The sequence below is a fragment of the Peromyscus leucopus genome, chromosome 1 (genome assembly GCF_004664715.2).
Source record: "Peromyscus leucopus breed LL Stock chromosome 1, UCI_PerLeu_2.1, whole genome shotgun sequence".
NCBI classification, from domain to species: Eukaryota; Metazoa; Chordata; class Mammalia; order Rodentia; family Cricetidae; genus Peromyscus; species Peromyscus leucopus.
In genome coordinates, this window is record NC_051063.1 from 78,961,109 (window position 1) to 78,975,904 (window position 14,796).

General features: G+C 48.9%; 1 protein-coding gene across 1 annotated transcript in view; it reads left to right on the forward strand.

The window, feature by feature from the left end:
• LOC114692232 (germ cell-specific gene 1-like protein) overlaps positions 1-14,796 on the forward strand; it is an 80,067-nt gene that overhangs the window by 39,296 nt on the left and 25,975 nt on the right. The window contains exon 3 of the mRNA XM_028867910.2: positions 13,636-13,803. Within this exon, the coding sequence (XP_028723743.2) occupies positions 13,636-13,803 (168 nt within the window). The remainder of the gene's footprint in view (positions 1-13,635; positions 13,804-14,796) is intronic.

The window sequence follows — 14,796 nt, forward strand, 5'->3', positions numbered from 1 at the left end:
GGGTGGGAGGTGGGGGGGGGTGGGGGGGCACACAACTCAAGAAACCTGACTGAGGAGAACAGCCCTGGCAGCAGAACGGAATGGAGTCCAGCGGTCTGGTGCTCACAGTGATGAGCGACAGGTGTTCTAGGTATGGTTCTCCAAACCTGCAGCACTCCACAGACTTCTTAGATGGCTACCACCCAGGGTTTAACCTGAACAGTGACCTCTTATTGCCTATGTGGGAACCAAGGCTCAGAAAGGGTAGGCTGCTTGCCCTGGGTCACACAGCTTTTGTGCAGCACTGGGATTTGACTGCACCCCAGGCCACTCAGCAGCCCCTGGCTCCCACTGCAGCACTGGGCTCCTCCCACGCTGAGCCTGCTGGTTTTGACCATGGGACTTGTGTTTCCCTTCGGCCTGGCTCCTTTCCCCACACTGCCTCCCACATAGCACCAGATTCCGCAGGACTTATTAAAGCCGCCCACCATGAGGCCTGGATTAAGGCTGACACATCCCTCCTTGTCACAGAGACCTGCGGGACAGACAGCCCCATTTCTCATTCCTTGTCCACTGAAGCCAAAGGAGGCCATCTCTTTCGCTTCATATATGCGAGGCCATTTGTTAAAATTCTCGCCCAAGCCTCCCTGGCTCACTCCAGGCAGGACGTGAGAGACCAGTGTTGAGGGAGGAAGCCCCAGCCTCCAGCCTGAGGCCCATCAGGAAGTACGGGGCTGAGGACCCTGGGATGGTGAGCATTCAAGGCTGGTGAGCATTCTCTGGCGGACACCCGTGCTGCAGTTGAAGGTCCCCGTGGTTATGTGTGTGGTGCACCCCAGTCTCAAATTGCATCTTGAGCAGCCCAGCAGGCGCCTGTGGCAATGCTGAGGGTGATAGACAGGTCTTAGGGTGAGGTCAAGTTCAAAGCTGATGGCCCAGTCCCTTACCCCTGTGTCTCAGCATTGTCAGTTGTACGGTAGAGACTGCCACTTCTGCTTCAGGGGTGGCAGTCCATTCATTCTCTGTTGATGGATAGAGTACATCACCCAACAGCTACTGGGTTCAAGGAAAACTGCATTACCTCATATGGCTTTGCAGGTTGGTCCTAGCTTGCTAGCAGTGGTTGGTGGCCAGAGCAGCTTCTTGTGCATGGTGGCCGGTCCCCAAGGACAGTGCCCCATGATCAGCATTTCAAGAGACCCAGGTGGAAACCGAAGGCTTTGTGTGTGAGGTCCTGTGTCACTATGTGGCACTCTGTGGTCCAAGGCCAGGTGCAGGGGCTGTGGCCCTTGGTAGCAGCTCTCGTAGACAGAAGCAAAGACGTGAGGCTGTGCTCTGGGGCCACCCAGGCTGAGATGGTCACTCAGGCTTGACAGGCGTGTTGGTGTGTGTGCGAGGCCAGCTTCTAGTATCCATACAAGGCAGATGTTCTGTGAACAAACAGTGGCCATGAAGGATGCCCCAGCCACCAACATTCAGTGTTACATAACTGGTAGTTTTCTAATATCTGCAGAGCTTAGGCCACCACGTGGCAGTGCAGGTTTCCGGCGTGTGGCCTGTTGGAAGACCTGTCTGGCCTGTGCCTAACCATCCATGTTGGGTGACATCGTGGCTCAGGCAGGACAAACAGTGACTGACCTCTGCCGTCCAGTTCTCTCCAGTCTCCATCATGAACTATTGCCTCCTCACTTGCCTGACCCTGCTGGGAGGGCCAAGAGAGTACAGATGCCGTCCTGAACAAACATTTTCCTTCTGTTCTGCTCTTGATCAAAATGCTGGGAGAGAGGGCTTCTTGACTTAGCACAACACATGGAGCAAATCCCATCCCAAGCAGTCTCTCTGAAGACTGTAGATGAGAACAGCGAACAGCCCTAGTGTAGACCAGAATAGCCCCAGTGTAGACCAGAACAGCTCCAGTGTAGACCAGAACAGCCCCAGTGTAGACCAGAACAGCCCTAGTGTAGATGAGAACAGCCCTAGCTAGTGTAGACCAGAACAACCCTAGTGTAGACCAGAACAGCCCTAGTGTAGACCAGAACAGCCCTAGTGTAGACCAGAACAGTCCTAGTGTAGACCAGAACAGCCCTAGTGTAGACCAGAACATCCATAAATGTAGACCAGAACAGCCCAGTGTAGACCAGAACAGTCCTAGTGTAGACCAGAACAGCCCTAGTGTAGACCAGAACATCCATAAATGTAGACCAGAACAGCCCTAGTGTAGACCAGAACAGCCCTAGTGTAGACCAGAACAGCCCTAGTGTAGACCAGAACATCCATAAATGTAGACCAGAACAGCCCTAGTGTAGATGAGAACAGCCAGCCCTAGTGGCACATTCTTGGAATCCTAGGTGATGCCAGGAGGATTATGAATTTGAGTCCAGCCTGGGCTACATAGGAGATCCTGTCTCAAACACACACACACACACACACACACACACACACACACACACACACGCCCCTAAAAGTCCCTGAGGGGCTAAATAGTTCAGCCCAGGCCACACAGGAGAAGAGTGAGTTGGGTCCCTGAAAAGTTTGTCTCCTGGCCTAGAGGTGACCCTCTGCACTGAGCCCCCTGTCCCCTGGGATAAGGGAGCCTCACTGCTGCTCTTCCTTCCTTCCCATCTCCCTGATGTCATGGGAGCTGGGCCCTCCGGGCTGTTTCCTTGCTGAGGACTACTGGACCCCCATTCTGCAGGCTGGGCCCCAGCAGGTACCTCTGCTGCAGTACTCTAGGATTGCCTGAGGGGCCCAAGGCCACTGTGGGAGTTCTGCTGGGTTGGCTGGTACTCTTTCCAGAGGCTGTGGTCAGCAGAAACTCTGGCCTCCTTTTCTCTAAGGTCAGGACAGCTAACAGACTGCACTGCCCACAGGTGTCCTTGGAGGCCCCCTAGAGCCTACAGTCATTTTGCTCCCAATGCTCCTGGGCTCAGAGGGTGGCCTGGGTTAGGCATCTGTGCCCTGTCCCTACAGTGAACCCATGTGCTCAGTCTGCAGCTGTCTGTGGGAGTCCCCCTTGATGCTCTGTTATTATCCCCCCTCTATGCAGGGCCTGGGGTCCATTGCCAAGCGGCAGATGGGTGCCTTCAGATCTACTCTCCAGCATGCCTCTGTGACTCCCAGGGGACAGAGGAGGTGGAAAGCCACACTCTCCTGTCACACCACCCTCTCTCTTGTCCCCAAGTGTCCACTGTGCTCTTAGCTGTGACCCCAAGCCAGCCACCCCTGTACTTCCCTGCACCAGCTCAGCAGTGTGATGCAGACACTAGAAGTTTCCAGGCCCAGAGACTTCAAGCTGTGCCATGTGCAGGTACCCCGGGGGTTCTGGGGAAGAGGGCCTGGAAGATCAGAGTTGGTGGGATGTAGTCTGAGCCCCACCCCAGCAAACCAGGGAACAGTGTCTTCTTATCTGCTTTTAACCAGTTTTTATTCTCTGTGTTAACTCATTTGTTTATCCATTCCATAATTTATTTCTTGAGTACCTGCTGTGTGCCAGGCACTGTTCTAGGTGACGTGGCGTAGCAGTGAAGCAGACGGAGCATTTGGGTGTGTGAGGGGTTGGGTAACCCACACAAAGCAGGACTTCCACTTCCAGGAAGTCAGAGAGGACGTGTCTCCCACTGCCCTACTCTACACAGCTCAGTCCTTGGATGGGCCACAGTAAACAGACCCGGAAGATGCTGGAAGGTGGAGAGAAGCCAGGAGACTAGACGGAGGAGTAGCACTCAGATGTGCCCTCCTCGTGCGCAGATCCCAGAGTTGGAGCTGATGGAGTGGACAACACAGACATGTCAGAAGGCGCAGACAGAATGACAGCCAAGGGTCAGGAAGGGTCACCGTCCTGGTCACTTCTCCTGTCACTGTGATAAACTGGCCAAAAGAACTCCAGGGAGAAAGGGTTTATTTCAGCTCACAGCTCCAGGCAGTCCATCCTGGGAGGTGGAGGCAGCCGGAGCTGGAAGCAGCTGGTCACATCACACCACAGTCGGGAAGTTGAGAGCGAGGAATGCTCGAATGCTCGCTTGGCTCACTCTCTCCCTTCCCTGCTGCCCAGGACTAGAGCCCAGGGAAGGGTACCATCACCAACGGCTGGGTCTTCTCGCCTCAAGTGACTTAACATAGTTCCTCACCGGCAAGTCTAGAAACCGAATAATGGATGCCTCACAGGTACGCCTAGAGGCTGTCTCCTAGGTGATTTCAGGTCCTGTCAGACAATTAACACTAATTCTCATCAGCTGCTAATGGAGAGGAACACTTTAAGGCAAAATTTCCCTGCTCCAGTCACACCACTGCCCCCACCCAGGAAATCCCTGTGGTTCCCCACTCCGGGCAGCACAGATGGAGCTGAGGTGTTACCTTAGCAGACCTGACCGAGGTCCCCAGCTTCCTCAGGTGCTGAGTGGCAGCAGAATAGGGAGCCCCACTCTCAGGTCAGCAGCAAGGCCTCCCACTCAGTGCCGGGGAGACCACGTGGATGTGTGGACTAGGGACTCTTGCAGGTATGACAAACACCCCATGCAAACCCCTTGGAGGCATCAGCGGGGAGCCAGGGATTTTGCCAGCTTACCCAATGGTGATGAAACCACCCTCCCCATGGAGCCATAGAAGGCCACAAGGAACCGGTTCTTGTTTGTCTCTGCCAGGTCGTGTCAGTATCGAGGTGTGATGAGCAGCAGGAAGGTCAACCCCTGCCCAGCAGAAGTCAGGAACCCTTACCACCTTGAAGGGCAGTGGTGGCCTAGTGGGAAACTTTGATTCTTACACCTACTTGCTAGTTTCCCGGTGGGGCTCTCATTTTCCTTGCCACAACGTGATCAAAGGAAGTCAGCTGAAGCAGAAGGATCAAACCAGACCCAGGATCTCAGTAGAAATGCCCCTAAATGAGCCAGACATGATGGCTTACCCCTGTGATCCCAGAATTTGGCGAGGCTAAGGCAGAAGGATCAATGTGAGTTTTAAGCCAACCTGAGCTACATGGTCAGGTGCAGGTCAGCTAGGGCTGCAGGTTAAGACCATCTCAAACAAACATCCAGGAATGTTTATAGACCATCCCATCCAACGACAGCTGAATGTGCATTGTTAAAGTAGCATGCCAACAGACTACATCCTGGACCATTTAACAAACTCCAAGTGTTAAAAAAAAATAGGGAAGCCAAGTGGTGGTGGCAATTAAAGCCTTTAATCCCAGCACTCGGGAGGCAGAGGCAGGTGGAGCGCTGTGAGTTCAAGACCAGCCTGGTCTACAGAGTGAATTCCAAGACAGGCACCAAAGCTACACAGAGAAACCCTGTCTCGAAAAAAACAAAACAAAAAAACCCAAACAAACAAACAAAAAAAAAACAAAATAATAAGGAGAAAAAAAAAAAAAACAAAATAAAATGTGTTTTTTGGCCACAGAGAAATCAAAGATAGAAGAAAATCAGGAACCACTTGTAAGCTAAAGAACATACTTCTCAACAGTCCCTGAGCCACAGGAGGGGCTTCAAGGAAAACTTTAAAATACATTGAAGTGAAAAAAATTAAAATACATTTCAAACATTGTGGAGCCAAAGTATCACCAAGAGGATAAAGAACAACGCTAACTGGTTCCTTATCAAAGAGGAAGAGGGTGATGGGAGGGGCAGCTCAGTGGTTAAGAGTGCTTGCTGCCCAGTCATGAGGACCAGAGTTCAGATCCTACCTTCTACATATGTAACCCCAGCTCTGAGTGGGGCAGAGACAGTAAGATCACTGGAGCTTCCAAACGAGCCATGAAAATACAGGCCACATGTTCAGGAGAGGCCCTGCCTCACAGGAATAGGCAAAGAGAGAGAGCTGGGGAGACACTTGATGCCTTCTGGCCTCTGTGTACACACATACCTGAGTACCTGCACACATGTGCACATGCGGTCATGCACACTAACACAGGCACACACACGAATTAACACATGAATCTTTTTTTTAAAAAAGGGAAAGTGTTTTAAACCAGTTGTGAAAGTTTTTACTCCAAAATTGTTTTTTAAAAAAGGAGCAAAATAGTTCCAAAACAAGCAAAAGAAAGAACAGAAATCAGCAGAACTGAAAATGAACAACAGAAAAAAAAAAAAGTAGGGAAAAATCAATGGAGCAAAAATTCTGCTTTTTAGAAAATATGACGAATAAAATTGACAGACCCTTAATGTTTTCACAACTAAAATGAGGTACAGCCACGACAGACCCTGAGAACTTCAGAACATGGCAAGATCATAGTACACAGCCATGACAGACCCTGAGAACATCAGAACATGGCAAGATCATAGTACACAGCCATGACAGACCTTGAGAACATCAAAACATGGCAAGATCATAGTACACAGCCATGACAGACCCTGAGAACATCAGAACATGGCAAGATCATAGTACACAGCCATGACAGACCCTGAGAACATCAGAACATGGCAAGATCATAGTACACAGCCATGACAGACCCTGAGAACATCAGAATATGGCAAGGCCATGGTACATGTGAACTTGACAACTGGATGGGACAAGGCAGTTCTTGTAAAAGCACAGACTGGTACTTCTCATCCAGCAGGAAATAATGGGATATTCCAGTTTGGACATTCTAGTAACCACTAAGAACATTGAAATAATAGCTTTTAAATGCTCAAAAAGAAATCTCTAGGGCCACATGATCTTACTGGGATATCTTGCCAAATATTTAAATAAGAATTAATACCTATTTTCTGTCAGATAATAGAAGACGAGAGACCATTTAGCAATTTGTTTTATGAGGTTAGTGTTATTCTGATATTAAAACCAGACAAAGACAGTGCCAAAGAAGTAAGGCCAGGCAGCGTGGTGCACACCTTTAATCCCAGCACTCAGGAGGCAGAGCCAGGCGGATCTCAGTGAGTTTGAGGCCAGCCTGGTCTACAGAGTGAGATCCAGGACAGGCACCAAAACTACAAGAGAAACCCTGTCTCGAAAAACAAAAACAAAAACAAAAAAAAAAAAAAAAAGAGAGAGAGAGAGAAGTAAGACTAATAGCAATCTTGAATATAGTTTTAAAAATCCTTCACAAAAGAAAAGCAAGCAGGGGTCTGGAATATGAGAGAGGACGCATATACCGTATTGAGGAGAGTTACTCAGTGATGAAGGAGTTGAAACTCAGTCAGTGTCATCTATCACATTAGCAGTCAAAGGAGGAACATCACACGATCATATCAACTGATAGGGAAAAAGCCCCTGAGCTAGTTCATGTTCTTAGAGATTCTCCCAGAAAATAAAGATGAATGGGGAATTTCAACCTGACAACAAAAACTGATAAGCACCTGTAGATAAGCGCTGAAATGATGTTGAAGGGCATTTTCTCTGTGATGTTGAAAACACCACTGTTGCTCAACTGGAAGTTCTGGTAGCACAATTAGGTATAAAAGGCAATAAAAGCCATACAGATCAGAAAGGAATATACAGATAATGATTGTCTATGCAGAAATAGCCAAGAAACCTGTCAAAAACTTCTCACACTGGATCGGCGAATTAATCACAGCCTTAGGTTATAAGAAGAAAACACGGAGTCAGTTTTATTTCTATAAACTTGCAACGAAAAATTTGGACACAAGATAAAAACATAATGATATTTATACTAGAAAGAAAATTAAATGCATAGGCTTTAGACCAATAAAGCATTTCTAGAACTCATATGCTAAAAACTGAAAAACACCAATGAAAGAAATCACTGATCCTAATAAGTAGACTATGTTCATGAATCAAAACACTCAACATGAGGTCCATAGCACTTCTCAAAGTGGAATACAGGTTTAATATGACTCTTGTCAAAATTTTAGTAAGACTTATACATATGGATAGGATATTTTAAAATGGAAATGGAAATGCAAAAGAGATAGAATAGCTAAAAAAAAAAATTTAAAGGAGAAAGTAGGGTGACTCATTTTACCCTTCAAGACCTATTACAGTTATAGTAACCTATACTGATATGAGAGAGAGAGAGAGAGAGAGAGAGAGAGAGAGAGAGAGAGAGAGAGTATGGGGGGTGTAGACACATCCATCAATGGGACAAGACAAAGGGACTCAGCAACAGACCCAAGAACACGCCCACCTAATTTTTGACAAAGGCACTAATCAGTTCAGTGGAGTGAGGACAAGCTTTTCCACAAATGGTGCTGGAGTTATTGGACACCCATAACAGAAAAACAACCTTCATCTAAATGCTGCATTAAAACAAATCACAGGTCTAAGCAGAAGATGTAATATTATAAAAGTTTTAGGAAAATATAGGAGGAAAACCTTTGGGAACGAAGGCTCAGCAAACATGTTTAGATTTCATATCAAAAGCATAAAAGGAAAAAATCAACCAATCGGATTTCCTCAATATGAAACCCTTGTTCTGTGAAGCTGTCGAGACGTGCCACACTGCAAGAGAGTATCTTTAAACCACACATCTGATACGGGGCTAACTCTGAAGGGTGTTTTGAAAGAGAAATGCCCCCCATAGGCACAGGTATTTGAACACTTGGCTCCCAGTTGGTGGTGCTGTTTGGGGGTTAAGGTGGTACAGCCTTGCTTCCTGGGGGCAGGCTTTCAGGTTGTATATTCTCACCCTACAGTTCCTCTTTTCTGATTGTGCTACCGTTGAGGGTATGAGTTCTCAGCTTCCTGCTCCAGCCTCCAGGCCTGCTACTGTCATGCCCCTACCCTGCCTTGATGGACTCAACCCTCAGGAACCATGAGCCCAAATAAACTCTCTCTTCCTTGAGTTGCCTTTTTTTTTATCACAGTAACAGAAAAGCAGCTAACCCACCCAGTACACATAAAGAGCTGAACTCTGAAAACAAAGAAGACAGCAAGAGCAACAAAACCTCCCAACTAAAAAGTGAACAGGCAAGAAGGTGTGCAGATCGCAAACAAGCAAATGAAAAGTTCAACACCTTTAGCCGTTAGGAAATGCTCATTAAAGCCACGATGAGCTAGAACTATATGGCTCTTAGACCAGCTAAAATAACAAATAGTGACCCAAGCAAATGCGGGTGGGGTGTGGAGACACACACATTCTCAGCAATACCAAGAAAACTATTGATGGATACAACTGGAGTCACTCCCCAGAGAACTGTGCTAAGTGAAAAAAGCCAGCCCAGACACGCATGGTGTATGTTCCCACCTATATCAAATTCTGGAAATGGCAGGATTCTAGAAATGAAGAACAGATTGGTGGTCACCAAGGACCAGAGGAGGTCAGGGAGAAAGTGTATGTAACTCTAAAACAGCAAAAGAAGGGATCCACTGTGCGCTGTGACTAGGGAGCAGCCTGGTCCTGATACTGTACCACAGTTGCACTCATTTTCTAATATTGGGGGAAACTGACTAAAGACAATTTAACTCCTCCCATCTCTCTGTATGTATTATGGTTTAATTCGAATCTATAAGTATCATACATTTTTTAATTAATTTAAAATCAAAGGATAATTAAAGGGGGGAAAGGATCCAAGAAAATTATAGGGTGTGATGAGGACTGAGGCTTATTAGAGACAATGAGTGGGGGCTGAGGAGGTGACAGCAGAGGCGAGAAGTAAACAGCTGGCCTGGGAGCCTGTGAAACGCTTGGACAGTAGAGAGTCCCAGGCTCCTGGATGGTGTCTGGGATGTGCAATGCTGAGCTAGTCCAGGGTAGCACTTCTTGTGACTGAAGGTGCTGCATGAACAGTAGATGGGGTGTGGACATGGTCTACAGATCAGCGTGCTTTTGTGTCTGCCCAGCAGTTTCTGTTTGCCTCTGTGCCACCCCTGCAGCCTCTGTTCTATCCCCACACCCTAGGCCCCATCCCCACACCCTAGGCCCCATCCCCACACCCTAGGCCCCATCCCTACACCCTAGGCCCCATCCCCACACCCTAGGTCCCATCCCTACATCCTAGGCTCCATCCCCACATCCTAGGCCCCATCCCTACATCCTAGGCCCCACCCCTACATCCTAGGCCCCATCCCTACATCCTAGGCCCCACCCCTACATCCTAGGCCCCATCCCTACATCCTAGGCCCCACCCCTACATCCTAGGCCCCATCCCTACATCCTAGGCCCCATCCCTACATCTTAGGCCCCATTCCCACACCCTAGGCCCCATCCCCACACCCTAGGTCCCATCCCTATATCCTAGGCCCCATCCCCACACCCTAGGCCCCATCCCCACATCCTAGGTCCCATCCCTATATCCTAGGCTCCATCCCCACACCCTAGACCCCATCCCCACATCCTAGGTCCCATCCCTATATCCTAGGCTCCATCCCCACACCCTAGGCCCCATCCCCACACCCTAGGCCCCATCCCCACATCCTAGGCTCCATCCCTACATCCTAGGCTCCATCTCCACATCCTAGGTTCCATCCCTACATCCTAGGCTCCATCCCCACACCCTAGGCTTCATCCCTACATCCTAGGCTCCATCCCTACATCCTAGGCTCCATCCCCACACCCTAGGCTTCATCCCTACATCCTAGGCTCCATCCCTACATCCTAGGTTCTATCCCTACAGCCTAGGCTCCATACCTACTTCCTAGGCTCCATCCCTACATCCTAGGCTCCATCCTACTACCTATGTTCCATCCTGACATCCTAGGCTCCATCCCTGTACCCTAGGCTCCATCCCTACATCTTAGTCTCCACCCTACACCCTAGGGTTCATCCCAACAGTCTAGATTGCATCCCTACATCCTAGGCTCCATACCTATAGCTTTGGATCACTGCTGTGATAAAAAGCACTATGTATGACCAAGAGCAAACTGGGAGGAAAGAGTTTAGTTCATCTTACTCTTCCAGGAAACAGCTCATCACTAGGAGAAGTCAGGACAGGAACTCAAGCAGAGCTCGAACTGGAGGAAGGAATAAGCCATGGTGGAGTGCTGTTTACTGGCTCACTCCTCGTGGATTGCTCAGCCTTCTTTTTTATAGCACCCAGGACCACTTTGCAGGGGTGGTACTGCCACATCAATCAATGATTAAGAAAATGTACCCACAGGCTTGCCTATGTGACAGTCTTACAGAGGCACTTCCTCAATTGTGGTTCCCCCTTCTCAGGTAACTCTAACTTGTGTCAAGCTGACAGTAAACTAGCCGGGACAATCCCGGTGACCTAGGCGCCATCCCCAGCCTAGGCATCATTCCTACAGACTGGGCTCTCTCCCTTCAGCCTTCTTGCTTTGCTCAGATCTCTGCTTGCAGACTTTCTGCTTTATCCTTTGGCTGGGAGTAAAGGCTTAGCTAAAGTTAGTATTTCTGGATGTAAGGACTAAAAATTTACCTCGAAACTAACTTAGGCAAAAGAAGGTGTTTACATGGGTAAGTAAATTAGGGCTTCTGTTGCCAGTGGCAGAAAGCTAATAGGAGCTGGCTCATGGGGGAAAATCCAAGGAAAAGGATCTGGGTTCCCATGAGCGACAGGTTCAAGGACAATAGCATTGGCTCCTTAGTGCCTCTGCTTTCTCCTGGGTCACCTTAAATCTCGGGTTGGGTGGTGGCAAGATGGTCCCCGGCAGTTTCTGGCAGACAGCTCACCAGCTCAGCAGCCCAGGAGAGATAGGAGCTCGTCTCCATAGCTTCAGCCAAAGTTCTGAGATGGTATCTCCTGATCCAGACCTCGGCCATGGGCCATCCCTAAGCCAAGGGGTGAAGCAACAGGAAGCAACACTTTGATTGGCCAGGCCTAGTCAGGTGCTCATCCCTAGGGGTTGAAAGCAGGCTAGATCCACCTAACCTATGTGGCCTGAGAGTATAGAAGTATTGTTATCAGAAGCAGGAATGGACACTGGGCAGTCCAGACTAATACACTCCAAAATTCTCCAAACAAACATGTGTCTTCATTCTTAAACCTCAGGTTGTACGTTTCCATCATGAGACATCCCAGACTAAGCTGGCATTTCAGCTCCATTGCTTAGGAAAGAGCACTTGATTGGATCCGCTTTGGCCACAGTCATCTATAATCTCTCCCTCTTTCTCCACTCTGTTTCTCCCTCCCTCCCTCCCTCCCTTCCTCTCTCCCTCTCTCCCTCTGTCTCTCTCCGTGTCTCTGTCTCTGTTCCTGTCTACCCCCACCCCGTGTATGTGTGTGTGTGTGTGTGTGTGTGTGTGTGTGTGTGTGTGTGTGTGTGTAAAACACATTGAATACTTTAATGGCCATGGAAGTCCTTGGAGAGGCTGACACCTTAAAAATGTCCATTATAGACACCCCAGGCTTCTAGAAGATCTAAATTAGCTCCAAAAGGTGCGAGGAATCTATTAATGGGTTGGGCATGAGCGGAAAGAGGTGATTATTGAAGATCCATTTGAAAAAGGCCAAATCTACAGACCTTTCCTTTCCTTTCCTTCTGGGGTTTGCTGAGGCTGTTGTTAAGAGGGAGGCAGGGCTGCCCTGATAACAGGGAACTAGGGGTGACAATGTTCAGAGAGCTACAGGTAGGCTGTAGGCAGGGAAAACCTGCAGCTCTCAGGTACTGTGGAAGGAGCCCATGAATGAGACCAGAAGAGACCAGCAGCCTGGATGGAAACCAGGCCGGTGGGAACTGGAGCCAGGAGGATTCCCCCGACTCCTGACACTAAACGGGTGTGTACAGTCCAGGTCAGAGGAATCAGGCAGGAGGCCACTTCTGCAAAGTAAGGCTGCAGTTAGGGTAGGTTCTCTGGCTTTGGGGTGCACTCCTCAGGTAGAGCAGCCAAGCAGCCCAGCTACAGGAGGGAAGATAACAGTGGACAACTGAGCAGCAGTCAGAACTTCATCTCCCAGAGGGAGAGCTGGTAGACTGAGTCATAAAGAAGCAGGGATGCCTGTCGAGGAGGGGGACAGCAGTGACAGCGAGCCTTTCCTGAGTGCCTCCATGTGCCAGCCACTAGTCTGGCGTGTTAATTCCTGCAACGGCCATGCTGTCCACAAGACTGTCCGTGTGGAGTGCATGGCACTGAGGTCAAGTATATTTTCCAGGGGCATGAGAGCAAAGGCAACTTAACCCTCAAGCTAAACAGGCCCCACCTCCTTCTCCAGCATCAACTTCAGTATCTTCAGTCACCCCCACTCCAGCATCCCTGCCTCCCACAATGTGTGTGTGTGTGTGTGTGTGTGTGTGAGTGTGTGTGTGTGTGTGTGTGTGTGTGTGTGTGCGTGTGTGTGTGTGTGTGGACATGGGCACATTGACTGTGTGTGTGTGAGGACATGGGCACATTGACTCTGTGTGTGTGTGTGTGTGTGTGTGTGTGTGTGTATGTGGACATGGGCACATTGACTGTGTGTGTGTGTGTGTGTGTGTGTGTGGACATGGGCACATTGACTCTGTGTGTATGTGTGTGTGTGTGTGTGTGTGTGTGTGTGTGTGTGTGTCCTGCTGCCTCATGTCCTCATAGCTTTGTACTGGTCCCTCTTCCCAGAATGTTCTTCTCTGGCCAGGACTTCTTCATCTTACCAGGACCAGCATGGTCATCACTGTATTCTGGATAACTGCCCCTGATCCCCTCTCCTTGCTCTCACAATAATGTGTCTTTGTCACAACGTGAAGACCACCGTCATTCTCCTGGATTATAGTGGAGTGGGAACAAGTCTTAGGGCCTGTAGCTGTGATAGGTAGACAAATGGCGCGTGGATGAGGCTCCTTGTCCCTGCCCACCCTCACTGTGGCATCTCTCTCCTGATCTCTTGGCAGCTTGGCCTGGGGTTCGTTTACCTGCTGCATGGCGGCGTCTGTCACTACGCTCAACTCCTACACCAAGACAGTCATTGAGTTCCGGCACAAGCGCAAAGTCTTTGAGCAGGGTTACCGGGAGGAGCCGACCTTCATAGACCCCGAGGCCATCAAGTACTTCCGGGAGAGGTCAGTGTATACATGCTCACATCTGGTTAGTACTAGGATTCTGAAGGCCAGGGCCTGACCTTAGTAGCCCAAAGACCCCATTCAAGACTGGAGCAAATGGTCTGACTGACATGATCTTGGATCTGGGACAGGCTGGGTAAGAGAGAGTATGGACTTCTGGATTTCTGGGACATCAAATGTTTTGTGGGCATAAGATTGCTTAGGACTGGGTTGAAGAGATGGCTCAGAGGTTAAGAGGTTAAGCTGATCCTCCAGAGGTCCTAGGTTCAGTTCCCAGCAACCACATGGTGGCTCATAACCATCTGAAATGAGATCTGGTGTGCAGGGACACATGCAGGCAGAACACTATACATAATAAATAAATACATCTTTAAAAAAATGATTGCTTAGGACTTATGTGATCAAATTATGGGATAGTCAAAAAGGAACAACATGTGAGTGGTAACTGTTTAAGTCCTGGGTGACTTGGGCTATGATCAGAAGAAGGCTGAACCATGATGACTTCCTTCTTGGGCCCTGTAATGGTGCTGTGTGAAAGGATCCAGTAGTAGTGTTGGTGCTGGTCACCAGAAGCTGGTGACTTCTCAAGGTCAAGGACAAAACTCAATCACCTATGTTTTCAAAAGGGATCTGGGAACAACATGGGTGGCAACAAATAGTGGATGGGTGTCTAGATAGATAAGTGAATGGGTTGATGGACAGATGGATGGATGGATGGATGATGGATGGATGGATGATGGATGGATGGATGGATGATAGCTGAATGCTTGGGTGAGTAGATAGGCAGTTGAATGGTTAAAAGCTGGAAAAGTATGTAAATGAGTAGATGGTAGCAGATGGATGGGTGGATGAATGAGTATATGGAAAGATAAGTGAATGAGTGGGTAGATGAGATGACAGATGAGCAGATGGATGAATAGATGGATAATTGAGTGATTGGATTATTAGGTGATTGGATGGATGGATAATCAGGTAGGTGGATATGTAGATAGG